Raw genomic sequence first — 17,087 nt, forward strand, 5'->3', positions numbered from 1 at the left:
ACTTAATAGAAACAATACTTGTTTGTCCATTCACTTTGGTCACTATTAAAGAATTCACCAATGGAGTACAATGGGCGTTCTTTCAGGTCCTGTGCTACTCTCCTTCTGAATGTTCCTAGCGGCAGGGATTGCACTTCTTGGGGCAGTGAGTTGAACATCTTTAGGGCAACCACTGGAAAGCTGTCTTGCGTTCCCGTCAGTCGACACCTGGGTATTTTGATGCTCCTCTTGTTACGGGTATTGTGATTGTGTATATCTTGCCTCATGCTCAAGACTCCTTGGTTTTCTTTCACGCTGATGAGACATAAAAACACATACTGGCTGAAGACTGTCATAATTCCTAACTGCTTGAATATAGGCCTGCAGTGCTCCTGTCTTTTGCTTGATGTGATTATTCTGAAAGCTTTTTTTCTGTAGAATTAGCACATCCTTACAACCTGCAGAATGTTCCCATAACAGTAGGCCATAATTGATGTGGCTATGGAGTAGGGCATAATATACTGTTATGAGATATTGGTCACTCAGTACACCTTTTAACCTCCTCAGAACGTATATTACATGGGAGAGCTTGGAGCACACGTACAATGTGTGTTCGTTCATTGTGAGTTTCCTTTCTATGATGAAGCCCAACAGTTTGACAGCCTCCATATTATCATGGCATCCGATGTTGTTAAGGGTGCATATCAGATGTTGTGTTTTTTCTTCATTCATTTTCATTTTATTTTTGATGAACCATCCTTTAATGTTTTGGAAGAGTACATCTGTTTCTTGGAGTGATTCTGCAGCAGTTCTTCCTGTGGCAAAAAGGGTGGTGTCATCAGCAAACTGTAACATATTGTTATAACCCATATCATTGGCATAAATAAGGAACAGGAGAGGCCCTATGACGGACCCTTGGGGTACTCCATATTCCAGCTTTTGTTCTTGTGATGTTGCTCCTTGAATTGATACCACTTGTCTCCGGTTTTCCAGATAAGACTGAAAAGTTGCCAGAACAACACCTCCGACACCATAACACTTCAATTTATTGTCCAGTATCTGTTACAGACTTTTAGAATCATAACTGGGTGTCTCCTCATTCTGATCACTGTATTCCTTGATCCTGACTTGCAACAAACATTTGTGACTCCTATATATTGTGACCGATCTGGCAATGAACTCCCTCGAACGACGACATATATAAACCAGTTTAGTATTCAGTGTGAACACAAAGACAAGAAATACTGCAGAACAGCTAACACAAACACATTTCATGCACCAGATTTGTCCCATGATTTTTTGCTGCTGATGTGATTTGTGCCCCAAGATTTGAGCAATTTTGGCCAAACTTCCAGGTTTGTGCACAACTGAAAGACCACAACATTCAAATATAAAAATAATCCTACAGAACCTACAACTCATCAAAAAGAACTCAGTTTAATACTAAATTCTAAGAGAATGTGGACTAAATGGGCACAAAGTTTTAAGTGTTACTGCCGCAAATTACACTGTAACAGAAGTGGGGAGCTGCAATATTAGCCTCTAATAAGGTAAACAGAAACACGTCTTATCTAGGGCCTATCATTCAAAGCACGAGCTGCACACTTACATTACAGGTGACTTAGACATAAATATACCACAATTCCAAAAACAATAGCGACCTTTCAAACAAAATGAAAACATAGGGCTTAAACAATGGAATATCAGATCCACCACATACAACAGCAAACTCCTGTACAAAAATAGATTATACATTCACACATCTATGTGATTTTCAGTACAGAAGAGAAGTTATAAAAATGGTTCTGTCAGCCCATGATCCAGTAACAATACACTTAACGAATATCATTACAAAACGAAAGGTTCACAAAAATATAGTAGAAACAAAGCCTAAATGAACCAAACCTAACAGCCCTTACAATACCCCGTGAGATTTTGTTTTAGTGGGAATTAATTACATTCCTAATTTCTTTGGTAAAGAATGTAGTAATTAGCACATATGTATGTTATTTGTCTGTATGTATGAATGTATGTGGCACTGCTGTTTGCTTTTCTTTTCCTGCATCTCCATATAACATGTTTTGCTCTCTATAAACGAGAAGAAGGTTGCACATGCCGCATAAGACTAGCGACTATGCAAACTTTGAAGTATTTCAGAAAATATTAAAAAAATATATATATTCCAAAGTACTGCAAGCAACCAAGCAACTAGATGTAAAACTAACATAAATAGTGCCGACAGTAAAGGCAAGGCTTGCTATTCTGTCGTAAAACCAAATCTTACACAATCACCTAGTAGGAACATATGATCGTCAAAATAACTATGGCAGAACAGAATATGATCACGAATCTCTTCAATGACCGTTTTTAACAATAGGGCAAAAACTATGAGATAAAACAAATGCTTCATACATTAATATATGGAAGAAACTTATTGGTCTCATGAAAAAACTATGGGGTAATTCCGGTGACAAGGAAAAATAATACAGATAATTAAAAAACCAAAACTAACAAAATTCATAATACGGAGTCGATAGAACATCATCTTAAATAAACACGTGTTTATCATACACAAATTTGGGTCAAACGAAGCGTGCAATTTCTGTTCTTACGAATTTTTCACTTTTAATAAGATGACTGGATAGGTGAAATGAAACAGGTACTGTTACACTTACTGATTGTGCAATACACATGAAATCAACCACCAAACCTCGATTAATAACTTAACTTTAAGGCAGCATAAAAACAGTGTCTCATCTGCAACCAATGACTTTTTTTTTGTAGCGAGAACTACGAAATTAACAATAGTAAACTACCTTTTCTCAGACTCCTGCCCTGAACAAGGAACTCTTTCATCAGTCATTTCAACACAAATATTCAAGTACCATAACACAATAACACTCACTCTTAAGTTGGATGTCAACAGGAATTAAACTGACATCTGCACAAAACTACTCATTAGCTACAACCGACAAAGCGAATCCAATATTGAATGGCCGCTCAAGGTAGATGAGAGTGGTGAACAGTAATGTGTTTATACTTTAAGAGAAAGTACGTGTGTATGCGTGGGGGCGGGGGGAAGTATTCGTTACGAAACGGCTGGGAGATGCAAAAGGCACATTTCTTGCCAGTTAGGCAAACGATGAAACTTTGTGTGCCGCCTCCTTTTGTCCTCACAAAGCCATGATTATCCAAGACATTATTGTTTGATGTTTAATTGTTAATGTTGAACTGTGAAATCCATGAAATTCGTCAGTATGACGTAGATCCTGGTGAAAATTAACGGGTACGTATGAACAGTTACCAGACAGCGCCAGCCAACAGGCTGTACTGCGCATGCGCAGCTACAATGATGTTGGCAGTCCGTGCTTGGTGCTTCTCTGCTCATACGCTTTTCGTCGCATTTCTGGTGGAATTTCGTGCGTCGTGGGGCATCACGTGACCATGTGCAGCCCTGCGGCATGTTGTTGAGAGGACATACCAAGTTGTACTCAGAGCAATTGTTTTATCATATCTCACCCGGATAAAGGATGCAAATAAGGAATCAGTTCTTGGCAAAATATCATTTCAAAACTAGTCTCCACAGCTCGAGGTACCGTAACATTTTGCTATAGGGTGACTTTGACAGATTTTCATTTTGCTATAGGGTGACTTTGACAGATTTTTTTTATTTTTTTACTTCGTACACTGCAATAATGCTATGTAGCATTTCCAACAGGTTTACATGTACACAGCACTGCAAAAAGCTAATAGGATGGAATACAAATTTCTTGAAAAAAAAAAAAAAAAACAGTTTCGGTGTTGCCTAGGAATAAAGGACAATAAATTTCAAGACTGTTTCAAAATGTGTAAAAAATTAACAAGGTTGTCTGTGAGGCAAAGAAACGCTACAAATGACAGTTTATATTATACTCTAGGAATAAATGAAGCCATGTGGGAGTTAAAACAATAAAGCACGGTATGCTGCCAGTCTACAATTTAGCATAGAATGGCATTCTATAAATTTAAGACGTAAACACAAATTAAGAAATAACTTCAGGCCTAGAGGAAGTACTAGACAAGTGCCTTGTAATGGATAAACACTTTCTCAGAAGGCAGATCTGCCACATCTGTCATTATATTTGAAACAAAATATTTAGTTCAAAACTACTGACCAAATTTGCCTACTTAGCTTCAAGTAAATGTTTATGTATGTTCGTACGTATATAGCATTAAGAGATCTTACAGTGTCATAAAAGGAACCGGACATCAGAGGCTACTCCAACAGCATCGGAATTTCATAAACCATACTAAAATGCTTCATTCCACTCTAATTGCACATTTCTATGTCCAGATGCACTCTGAAGTACCTGATAATCAGCTTTTCATGTGGTTTTCGTGATACCAATATTCTTGGAGGTCCAGTGCTGTATTCTCATGTTTGCTTCTTTATTATAGTGTATGTCATTCGTCCCAGAAAATGAAAATTTGCGCTTGAAACTGAACGAAGTTGAAAGTAGCCAATATTGCGGAATGAAACACTTCGTTTCAAATAAACTAACTGCCTCAGCGGAAAAAAATTAATAGAAGCAAATTTCTCTATAAAACAGACAGAAATAGCTTCATTAAGACATTACTGGTTGATTGCTAATAACGTGGAAATAATATAAAATCAGAAAATTGAAACTACTAACTTATTTTGGTGTTTCATGGTTATGAGAATGTATATTAATTCAGTTGATGGCTCCCAGTCACAGAAATCTGTTTTGATTTCATTTGACGTGGGAGCTATAAACGAAGAGACCAGCAATATTACGAAGACGCGAAACATATACACGAGTCACGTGGGGGAGGGACCCCACCCCACCACTTTAACTCAGCTTGCTCTGCGCATGCGCGAAACAGCAGCTTGGGAGCGCAAGACTCAAGTTTCACACGGAATTTGCAGTCTCCCCTCCACAACGGCCACAGGCCGGTCACGTGATTCCACCTCCACACGGACAGGAGGTGGGGCGTGACTGCCAGCGCTCCTGGTTTTACTTGAGTGTACTATGATGCCTTTCCCGCCGGAAAACAAACACACTGTCGCCTGCTTTGTGTTTTTAAGCAAAACCAGCAAAGTGCACTACAACCAGATTGCACAGATTCTTTTCAGGTTTTTACTACGAGTTGTTCAAAAATTTACAGCCCAAAAGGAGCCTAGAAGATTAAGAGACTTAACAAAAGTTTGCACTCTTATTCCGTTTTGTTACTCAAAATAAATATTTTTCTTATTAACTTTCGTGTGTAGCGAACATGAGTTTCTACTGTGATGTTTTTATTGCTCAAAATAAAATGTCTGTGACAAAATTGTCGAAGGAGTCGGCTTCAATTTCGTGTACGGCAATTAAAAAGGTTTAAGTTCGTAAAATTTCCACTTTAATGAGTTGGCTGTTTCTTTGTACATAAGCATTTAGCAGATGCAAACAGTTCATTGTTCGTTTCGTTTCTTTATTAAAGTTTTTTCCGCATACTTCGAGCATTATGTTCATAATATATTCGTGTCTTAGGCTGATATAACAATTAATGCATAGTTTGGCAATACATGGGATATGACTTTTCAGAGTTTTACAGTTGGCTGAAGAATGAGTTTCCAACATTTTGTCTATTTGCTGCTCAAATAGGATACAATAATTTCCATACAGTCGTACTCAGCAAACTGCTGAATGGTTTTAAAGCTTTGTACAATAACCACACATATTTGCTGCCCTGACAAACTCTGTTATTATTATGAATTATCTTATGTATCTATTGCATATCCAAAATATGTGTGTGTTATTAGCTTCGGAAACTTGTTCTTTTGAATAACATAGTACACTGAAGTAAAACCAGGAGCGCTGGCAGTCACGCCCCGCCTCCTGTCCGTGTGGAGGTGGAATCACATGACCGGCCTGTGGCCGTTGTGGAGGGGAGACTGCAAATTCCGTGTGAAACTTAAGTCTTGCGCTTGGGAGCGCCGGAAAAATTTTTCCGGGTAGCATCTGGCTACTTGCTGCTACTGCTCATACGGCAAACAGCCACGCTACAAGTAGCCAGAAGCGGGAGGAAGGCACTGCTCATACGCGAGTTCAGCTCTGTGCATACGCACGAGCCCGCTGGCAACTGCTGATACGAACCATGTCTGCGGAGGTGTAAACATTGTGCATCACTGATAAAAAAAAGAGTATCATACCCCCTAAAACCAATATTCACCACGAAATTTAATATGTTATGCATTTAGGCTTAATTTATTTTGTATTGTGGAAGTCATTAAGACTTTGGATATAAAATAGTTTTAGTGTAGCGGGTGTGTTTTTGCTTAACTGAAACTATTGAATTTGTGCCCACTGTATGGCGTTGATGAATATACTAAAAAAAAAAAAAAACTAATGTTAAAAAATTTGTAGAGTAATACTTCATTAACTGTGAATTATTGGCGTAAATACAACTGGGGGTGCCACCGCGAGGTGCATGGTACGGGGTATATCCCATTGCATTCACGTATGGAGAAGGACAAAGCCAGGATTTTGTCAAAAGGGGGAGGAGGGTGTAGCGATTTGCTAAAGAAGATCTTACAAAGACTGAAGTTCTTCATTTATTCTGAAAATCTCCATAAAGAAAATAAACCATTTTATTTAAATAAATAATTTAATTTAATTAAATTTTATTGTCATCCAACTGATTACAGCTATAGACAACGTCAGGATAACAAAAACATGAATAAAGCATCTTACATTAACAGCATTATAGAAATTATGGTACACTCTCCAACAGTTACTTCTATGGCATCAAATTTTCACGTTCATAAAATTCATTAATTCAGTAAAAAGGATTAATCAATAACCAACTGTACAATCTGTGCTTAAATAACTCGAGTGTGGCTTCTACCCATCCTACAGGCAGTTTGTAGGACATTTTCATACAGATAACTTCACAGCTCTTCAATGTTTTCGATAATCTACAGTAAGGTATGTCAATATGCCTATTATTTCTAGTGCACTGGGAGTGTAAATCCAGTCTGAGTAGGTATTCTGGTAAGTTATTTTTTGTATATAAGAGAACATAGTAAATGTATAAGTTTATTACAGTTAATACTTTTAGGTCAATAAACAATGGCCTGCAGTGGGCACGTTTTTCTGAGTTTGTAATAATCCTAATAACTTTCTTTTGTAGTACCAAAATATCCTGAATGTGTGTACTAATACCCCAAAATAAAAGTCCATAGGATATGATACTGTGAAAAACAGCAAAATAGGCTGTCCTTACATAAACCAAAGGTACATGATTTTTTTAAATTTCTTAACAAGTACACCACTCTAGACAACCTTGCACCAACATACTTGATGTATGGCTCGCAAGATAATTTACTATCAATGACAACACCCAAAAACGTAACACTACCTAGACAGTCTTCTACTGGCAAATCTCTTAAACTAAATACTGTTTGCTGAGTTTTACTCTCATTGAGCAAAAACCTATTTGCTCGGAACCAGATTGCTGCTTGCAATAGTGTGTCTTTGGTCATAGTTTGAAGGGCATCAAAGTCTGAATAATTACTGAAAAAAGTAGTATCATCAGCATAGAGGATGGAGTGAGTATTTACATAAAAAGGTGAATCATTTATCATTAGAATGAATAACAAAAGGTGCCAAAACTGAACCTTGCGGCACATCGCACTTAACGTCACCTATCTGCGATCTCCCGTTCCCAATACACACAATTTGTTTATGGTTATTAAGAAATGATTCAAATATATTATCTACATCATTGTTAATGATTCCATAATGAACTAGTTTGTTGAGAAGTGAACTTTGCTCTACACAGTCGAAGGCTGTGCTAAGGTCACAAAAAGTAGCCAGAGCAAAGTTCTTCTCCTCATAAGCACTAAGCACGTTTTTTATCAAAGAGTCAATAGCATGAACAGTAGATCTGCCCTTCCTGAAGCCAAATTGTGCAGCAGAAAGAATGTTGTTATGTTCAAATTATCGCATAACTGGCAGTAAATAATAGACTCTAAAACCTTAGAAAAAACTGGTGTCAGAGATACTGGGCGATAACTAGAATAATTTTCCTCCCTCTTCTTATAAATGTGCACAACTCTTGACAATTTTAACACCTCTGGAAATACACCTTCATTTACATATATTTATACAACAAGTGAGAGGAAGTACTATACAATTGGCTATGTTTTTTAACATATTACTAGAAAGATCATATATATCTGCACTATCAGAAGGCCTACAATTATTTACACTACTTAAATTTGTCTTTCAATGAACAACTTACGTTATTAATTTTTTTTTTAAATATCAGGCCTATCACTACTTTCACAAATTTCATTAACAGATTGTACACAAAAGTTATTAAACTCAGTTGGTGATATGGCTACATCTTTTTGTTTGCTATGCTCTCTTACATTTATTTTTGGATGACTCAATACTAAAAAAAGTTATGTTGTTTCTTACCCCATTGATTGCTTGTTTATAATCCTTTCTACCTCTTAAGTAACTTAACTTAGCCTCATCTGTTTTGTGTAGTCTATCAAAATCTAAATTCATTAACAATTTGTTTTTCGTATTGGCTAGTTCAAAAGTGTACCGCGCATTTATATGCCTATGCTTGTTTGTGTTACATGTATTGGTATTGGCTTTACATTTGTACTGTGGAAAGCTTGTCTCAAAAATAGTTAAGAAAGCATGAAAAATGTATCAAAGATTATACACTCCTGGAAATTGAAATAAGAACACCGTGAATTCATCGTCCCAGGAAGGGGAAACTTTATTGACACATTCCTGGGGTCAGATACATCACATGATCACACTGACAGAACCACAGGCACATAGACACAGGCAACAGAGCATGCACAATGTCGGCACTAGTACAGTGTATATCCACCTTTCGCAGCAATGCAGGCTGCTATTCTCCCATGGAGACGATCGTAGAGATGCTGGATGTAGTCCTGTGGAACGGCTTGCCATGCCATTTCCACCTGGCGCCTCAGTTGGACCAGCGTTCGTGCTGGACGTGCAGACCGCGTGAGACGACGCTTCATCCAGTCCCAAACATGCTCAATGGGGGACAGATCCGGAGATCTTGCTGGCCAGGGTAGTTGACTTACACCTTCTAGAGCACGTTGGGTGGCACGGGATACATGTGGACGTGCATTGTCCTGTTGGAACAGCAAGTTCCCTTGCCGGTCTAGGAATGGTAGAACGATGGGTTCGATGACGGTTTGGATGTACCGTGCACTATTCAGTGTCCCCTCGACGATCACCAGTGGTGTACGGCCAGTGTAGGAGATCGCTCCCCACACCATGATGCCGGGTGTTGGCCCTGTGTGCCTCGGTCGTATGCAGTCCTGATTGTGGCGCTCACCTGCACGGCGCCAAACACGCATACGACCATCATTGGCACCAAGGCAGAAGCGACTTTCATCGCTGAAGACGACATGTCTCCATTCGTCCCTCCATTCACGCCTGTCGCGACACCACTGGAGGCGGGCTGCACAATGTTGGGGCGTGAGCGGAAGACGGCCTAACGGTGTGCGGGACCGTAGCCCAGCTTCATGGAGACGGTTGCGAATGGTCCTCGCCGATACCCCAGGAGCAACAGTGTCCCTAATTTGCTGGGAAGTGGCGGTGCGGTCCCCTATGGCACTACGTAGGATCCTACGGTCTTGGCGTGCATCCGTGCGTCGCTGCGGTCCGGTCCCAGGTCGACGGGCACGTGCACCTTCCGCCGACCACTGGCGACAACATCGATGTACTGTGGAGACCTCACGCCCCACGTGTTGAGCAATTCGGCGGTACGTCCACCCGGCTTCCCGCATGCCCACTATACGCCCTCGCTCAAAGTCCGTCAACTGCACATACGGTTCACGTCCACGCTGTCGCGGCATGCTACCAGTGTTAAAGACTGCGATGGAGCTCCGTATGCCACGGCAAACTGGCTGACACTGAAGGCGGCGATGCACAAATGCTGCGCAGCTAGCGCCATTCGACGGCCAACACCGCGGTTCCTGGTGTGTCCACTGTGCCGTGCGTGTGATCATTGCTTGTACAGCCCTCTCGCAGTGTCCGGAGCAAGTATGGTGGGTCTGACACACCGGTGTCAATGTGTTCTTTTTTCCATTTCCAGGAGTGCATTAGCAGAACAATGAAAATTATTGTTAAACAGATCTTCCCAATAATAATTCTCGAGTGAAACCTTATTGTTGTTGTGGTCTTCAGTCCTGAGACTGGTTTGATGCAGATCTCCATGCTATTCTATCCTATGCAAGCTTCTTCATCTCCCAATACGTACTGCAGCCTACATCCTTCTGAATCTGTTTAGTGTATTCATCTCTTGGTCTCCCTCTACGATTTTTACCCTCGACGCTGCCCTCCAGTACTAAATTGGTGATCCCTTGATGCCTCAGAACATGTCCTACCAACCGATCCCTTCTTCTTGTCAAGTTGTGCCACAAACTCCTCTTCTCCCCAATCCTATTCAATACTTCCTCATTAGTTACGTGATCTACCCATCTAATCTTCAGCATTCTTCTGTAGCACCACATTTCAAAGGCTTCTATTCTCTTCTTGTCCAAACTATTTATCGTCCATGTTTCACTTCCATAGATGGCTACACTCCATACAAATACTTTCAGAAACGACTTCCTGACATTTAAATCTATACTCGATGTTAACATATTTCTCTTCTTCAGAAACGCTTTCCTTGCTATTGCCAGTCTACATTTTATATCCTCTCTACTTCGACCATCATCAGTTACTTTGCTCCCCAAATAGCAAAACTCCTTTACTCCTTTAAGTGTCTCATTTCCTAATCTAATTCCCTCAGCATCGCCAGGCTTAATTCGACTACATTCCACTATTCTTGTTTTGCTTTTGTTTATGTTCATCTTATATCCTCCTTTCGAGACACTGTCCATTCCATTCGGATTCTCTTCCAGATCCTTTGCTGTCTCTGACAGGATTACAATGTCATCGAACCTCAAAGTTTTTATTTCTTCTCCATGGATTTTAATACCTACTCCGAATTTTTCTTTTGTTTCCTTCACTGCTTGCTCAATATACAGATTGAATAACATCAGGGAGAGGCTACAACCCTGTCTTATTCCCTTCCCAACCACTGCTTCCCTTTCATGTCCCTCGACTCTTATTACTGCCATCTGGGTTCTGTACGAATTGTAAATAGCCTTTCGCTCCCTGTATTTTACCCCTGCCATCTTCAGAATTTGAAAGAGATTATTCCAGTCAACATTGTCAAAAGCTTTCTCCAAGTCTACAAATGCTAGAAACTTAGGTTTGCCTTTTCTTAAATTTGAAGCTTTGTCCTGTGTTATTGGTCTTGTTATGGCGACTTTAGGCTCTTCAAGCTCTTTAGTGTTCATATTAAGCCATCTTATTTCTACCCACTCTGAATTATGATCTGAGAAGGCAAAAACAGCTACATCGGAACATATTAAATGTCTACTAACATTTGTAAGTATATTGTCAAGACAAGTAGTCTCTCTTGTAGGTTTGCAGTTAGTAAATTTAAAATTAAAGTGTCTTAACAGATTTTTATATTTATTTACACTGTGTGTATCTTTCGTTATATGAAATGCAGCATTTATGTCACTACCAATTGCTGTACTATACTTTCTCCACTGGAGCCATGAAAAAATTTAATAAATTCTCAAGTCTTTCTAAAAAGATTAGTGGATCACCATTGGGTGACCTGTAAAGTGAGACAATCACAATTTTAAAATTTTGAAGATATATACCTGTAGCTTCAAAGTGCAACTCAGTACACACAAAGCCTAAATCTAATCTACCACTGCTGTTTGTCTAAGTTTTCTCAACATAAATCGACACACCTCCATGAATATGTTGTTCTCTGCTGAAACTATTAACTAACTGGAAATCATCTAATACATGAAAAGAAATTTCATTACCTTTACACCAGTGCTCACTCAAACACAATAAATCGAACATATTCTCATTTGCAAAAGCATTTAAAACTACATGTTTTCCTCTCATACCTTCAACATTGAGATATCCTATGTTAAACGAGAAAGTTGATGAATAAGTTTCATTATAATGGCTATCCTTATCCTGCTGTTTTTCTAAAAACAATGACTAACTTCATACTGAACTGTGTGGCAAGGGGAAGAACTATTACGTACAAAATTTTCAATGCTATTTTGGTTCTGTCCTTTAACATGTTCCCTGACCATATTCAAGGGCCTGGTAGATATATTTATGAAATCTTGCTTATCTTTAAGCTGGTTATACATTATGAATCTAGGCAAACCAATTAGGCCCTGGTCTTCCTCGTTACCTCTAAAAAAGAATTTTCTTAAAACTAAGTGATCTTGTCTCTAACCTATTAATTTGTGCTATTCTCAACTTATCAGCTAGATTGAAAATTTCATCACTCACATACTTTTTCCCAAGTTTATTCAGATGTAGGCCATGAGTGGTATGGAATCTTTTACCCAAGTCAATTATATTTACAAAAGACACATTTCTAAAGTATTCACTAAGTTTCTTTATTTCTTCATTTACTCGTGCCACTTCTAGACTCACACACAACCGAAATGGGAGATCATGCCGAAATGGTACTGAGAAGAGGATAATTTTTCTGTTTTGTAGTTCATGCAACTTTTTCCTAATATCAGTAAGAAACCTTTTCCCTCATTTTTCGCTACATCGTTTGTTCCAGCAAGAAAAACTGTCATTTCTGTACAATCAGTAACTGAAGAACTTGCCACAACATCTTCAAATTTTGCACCATGTTTTACTATGGCTGCCACAAGATGGCTCGAACTGTTTTCAATAATATCTCGTGTTTTCCGTCCTTGGCTATCTGCATAGACATGTATTTTCACAGGCCTAGGTCTGACTTTAGAGCTTGGTGTCTTTGGGCATTTCGTTTCATTACTTCCATTCATATTTGATCTAAAAGTTTTACTACACTCTTTACTCACTTCACTTTCATTAGGCTTACATGGGTTAGCAGTTTAACTTGCAAGCCAACTTCAATGTTTTTTTATGTAACATTAAGATGTTCAAGAGCACTAAATGCATTTTTCAAGGCCAGAAAATTTACATGAGCTTTCTTCAGTGCAGAAATGCATTTTATGTGATAGGAACAATGTCTCACTGTCTTTGTAAACTGCCCTTTGGCCTACATTGATTATTTACTTGTGAGGAAATTTTTACTGAACTAACCGTATCTTCAGAAAGTTTTTTGGTAGGTTCCAAATCAATCACTGCATATTCCTTTTTCAGTTTCTCGTTTTCTTTAGTCAAAGCTAAGTTCTACTCCATGACAGCAGATAAAATAAGTTGTAGGGTATCATAGTCTGTGTTTACCTGACGCTCATTTTCTTCCAGTGGCGCCATGTTGTCTTTACCCTCTAGACAAACTTTGTACCGCCATTCACTATTTTCGTCTGGAAGATCGTCTTCTTTTAACTTTGCACATCGAAAATGTATCCAGCGATCACACTCGTCGCATAGAATTCCGTTTTTCAAATTTGTACTGTTCTCTTTGCGCTTTACACACATCATAATTCAACTTTTGTTGGGAGCTGACTCATTTGTAAAAACACTACTTACCGCCACTACTTTGAAATTGATCTCGAAGTTTTCACCAAACGGAGATATAATTTGGTCGTTTAGAAGTGCTGCACATTGGCAAACCACTAACAAGCACTCAAACTCCAAGCTCCCTTCACCATCCCAAGTCATTTTACGTTCTTTCCCTTCCAGTCTGCATCTGAGCTGAGGAGCTGATCAGGAATGCGCGACCGTCAATCTTTAGGACACCCTGATTATTACCAATAGGGCTTTTGGACTAAACAGATCAGCAACTTAAATTTAGGGTCTTTGGTTAGCAACGAAATAAATAACGCTGTTTATCTAATCGCTCTCAAGAATATTGAAAAAAGTTACAGCATCCGTGCTGAGCAGTTGTTTGTGCTTCGTACAGTGGCCAGCACCGGTTCCAACATGTGTTTCGTGGAACTGTTATCAAGGTTTTTTAGTGTAATCTACTGGATATTTTACCTAGAAGTAGTCAGCAACAAGTGTCAAAGCATCATCGCTAGGAGATTTCTCTCAGCGGATATTTTTAAAATGGAAACTAATGACAAAATACCAGTCGATACCTGACAAGGGACGGGTATCACTTTGCATACGAGTCATAACATCGAGACTGTCATGATGCACCCTACTTCAACAGTGTTAATTACAAATAACCATTAACTGGGTACCATCGAAATGTGCTCTCAAGATCTCTGTCCTCAGAATGATCAGATGGAGATGGATCAGCATTCCTCAAGTTCAGCTGTCTTGTCGCAGTGTCTGTCAAACAACACCCAGCGACTAAAGACAAGAAACCGATCACCATCACCCCAACAGGCAGCAGCTCCTGACGCAAATGTTCCGAAGAAGGCAGAGGCAAGTGAAAAGCACAGTAGTAATGTTGAAGGGGACAAAGGACAAGTGAAAAGCACATTAGTAATGTTGAAGGGAACGTATATATGGTAGATATTGATAATGCTGCATACACTGTGGAAGTTCTAGGAGTAGACAGTAACTTGAGTATAAAGATAGGAGACAGGAATTACAATGAGCAGCCTGCTTCCCAAAAGTCCGTTAGTTGTAAAAGTTTGGACAATTCAGTGACCACAACGGTACCTCCTACAGGAAATAACACGCTTCCTAGTAACACCAAATATGCTAGTAAAGATAATACATATCAATCAACAGACATGGGTGCCTGGTTCGTCTTTGTGGAGGGCGAAAATGGTGATGTAGAAATTTACATCCAATGGCTCTTGGAAGAATGTTATTTACAGAAAATAATAACTTAAGACATGAAGTAGTTAATATCTCAGCTATTGGTAGAAACAGGTATAACATTGAAATCAAAACAGGGCAGTCTGCAAACAGGTCGCGGTTGCTTGATGTTTTTCGGGTGAAGAATATGGAGGCTTATATTCCAAATTTCCTAACAAAGAGAAGGGCAGTTATCCGTGATGTTGATATTGCGTCATCCCACCAAGACATCCTTGCAAAAATAAAGTCGGAATTTTTAGTAACCGATGTACGAAGGTTCACAAAGAAAATAATAGAAAATGGAGAGTTGAAAGTACTTCCCACACCGAAACGTGTTGTAACATTTAAATCTCAACAACTTCTTCAGTATGGATATTGTGCGGTATGCGATGCCCTGTTGCACCACATGTCCACTCAGTTTTGCAGTGTCATAATCGCCTTAGATATTTCCATTTAAGTTTGCAATGTCGTAGTATTGCCCGCTGTGCCAAATGCAAGGGAGCCCATGAGACCTCACAGTGCAGACATGCCGGAGAGCCCAGTTGTTTGGATTGCAACGGAAACCACCTCGCTACTGATCGCAGTTGCCCAGTTTATCAGCAGCACATGGAAAGAAAGCGCAGTGAAGTTTATGTCACTTCTTATGCAATTGCCATCCCGTCACCATGACCATCATCTGCGCAGACTACTGCTGGTGTTTCTACAACACGAGTACTCTCTCCTAGTGACTGGCCTAAAATATGCGAGAAACCAAAAGGTTTGAACATGACGGACAGAAGGTTACAACAGGGACCTAAGCATGCAATTATGAACGTTCCAGCTCCCAGGTCTTTCAAAAATAAATCATTTACTCACAGTCCATACAAGCAGGTGTATTCTGATGTGTTATAAGAATTTTAGGGTCCACAGAACTTAATACAAAACGAACCATATCCTCCTACTCCTCTGGCAACATCTTATACTGGTCGAGAAACTACTATTAACAGCCTTTGTGCTTTAATAATGCAGATCTTTCTTTCTCTTAAAAATGAAGCAGACATGGTAACGACACAGGCTCTTATACGTAATGCTGTTGAAGACTTATGCAAATCTGATAATGGCTTTTAAAATACTGCAGTGGAATGCACGGTGAGCAATCTCGAACAGAGAAAGTCTTTATCAGGAGCTTAGCAGCAACCACATACAGTAGCTTGTATTTGCGAAACGTGGTTTCAGCCAACCCAACGAATACAATTCAAAGGATACGCTGTTCTCAGAAACGACAGAGACGACGGAAAAGGAGGAGGAGTAGCCATTTTGATTAGAGAGATGGTTAATTTTAAAAAAATTGGACATCACTATTAGGACAACAGAATGCCAGGTAGTTGCTGCTGTAATTTACGCTCCTAACGGCACATTCTCCATCGTCACCATTTACAAACCACCTAAATGTAAAATACAAGATCTTTCACTGGATCAGATTGTAGCACAGCTTCAAACGCCGTTTCTCCTTTTTGCAGACTTCAACGCACACGACTCACTATGGGGTTGCGAAATAGATGATGTGGATGGCAGAGAGTTAGTTACACTTTATGAAAAGTTCAATTTGATTCTTCTAAATGATGGTTCTCCTACTATGATACATAACCCAGACAGACAACCGTCGACCGTCGATTTGACATTGTGCTTGGTCGACTTCAACCATGTAAAGGAGTGGACGGTCAAAGGAGAGCCTCTTGGCTCAGATCTTTTCCCTCTGGAAATCACAATTGACTTAACTACAAATCCAGTAGAAATTATCTACCCAAACAGCAGGTGGAAAATAAAGGATGCTGCCCAGTCAAAGTATACTGTCACAGTCCAGGTGAAGTTGCAATCTTTTAACAATTCGTTAGCTTCGAAAGAGGCCTACCAACAACTAATTTCAATTATTGAAGACGCTGCAACGATTTCCATTCCAAGTAAAAAGGAAGTCATCGTTTTGAAGTAACGGCCCCCAATCGAGTGGACGCCAGAGTGCTCTAGAACCATAGCACAGTGCAAACTTGCGTACAGTAACTTCTGTAAACAACAAAATGTAGAAAACTTCATCTGTAAACAACAAAATGTAGAAAGCATATCGGAAAATAGCAGCGAAAGTTCGAAGGCGGTTAAAAGACTGTAAAAAGAACAGCTGGCAAAATTTCTGTGAATCTTTAAATAACAATGTTAGTATCGCTGATGTTTGGACAAAATTAAGATTTTTCGAAAACAAAAACTTCACTATGCGTCAGTATGGCTTGAAGACTTTGAGAATTTAATCTC

The 17,087-nt window shown here is 39.3% G+C and overlaps 1 protein-coding gene across 1 annotated transcript in view; it reads right to left on the reverse strand.

The window, feature by feature from the left end:
- LOC126161351 (uncharacterized) overlaps positions 1-3,270 on the reverse strand; it is a 185,838-nt gene extending 182,568 nt beyond the window's left edge. Inside the window, exon 1 of the mRNA XM_049917119.1 lies at positions 2,796-3,270. Coding sequence (XP_049773076.1) covers positions 2,796-2,842 — 47 coding nt within the window. The 5' untranslated portion in view covers positions 2,843-3,270. The remainder of the gene's footprint in view (positions 1-2,795) is intronic.
- Between the last annotated feature and the right edge of the window lie 13,817 nt (positions 3,271-17,087).

Source organism: Schistocerca cancellata, chromosome 2 (genome assembly GCF_023864275.1).
Source record: "Schistocerca cancellata isolate TAMUIC-IGC-003103 chromosome 2, iqSchCanc2.1, whole genome shotgun sequence".
Taxonomy (NCBI): Eukaryota; Metazoa; Arthropoda; class Insecta; order Orthoptera; family Acrididae; genus Schistocerca; species Schistocerca cancellata.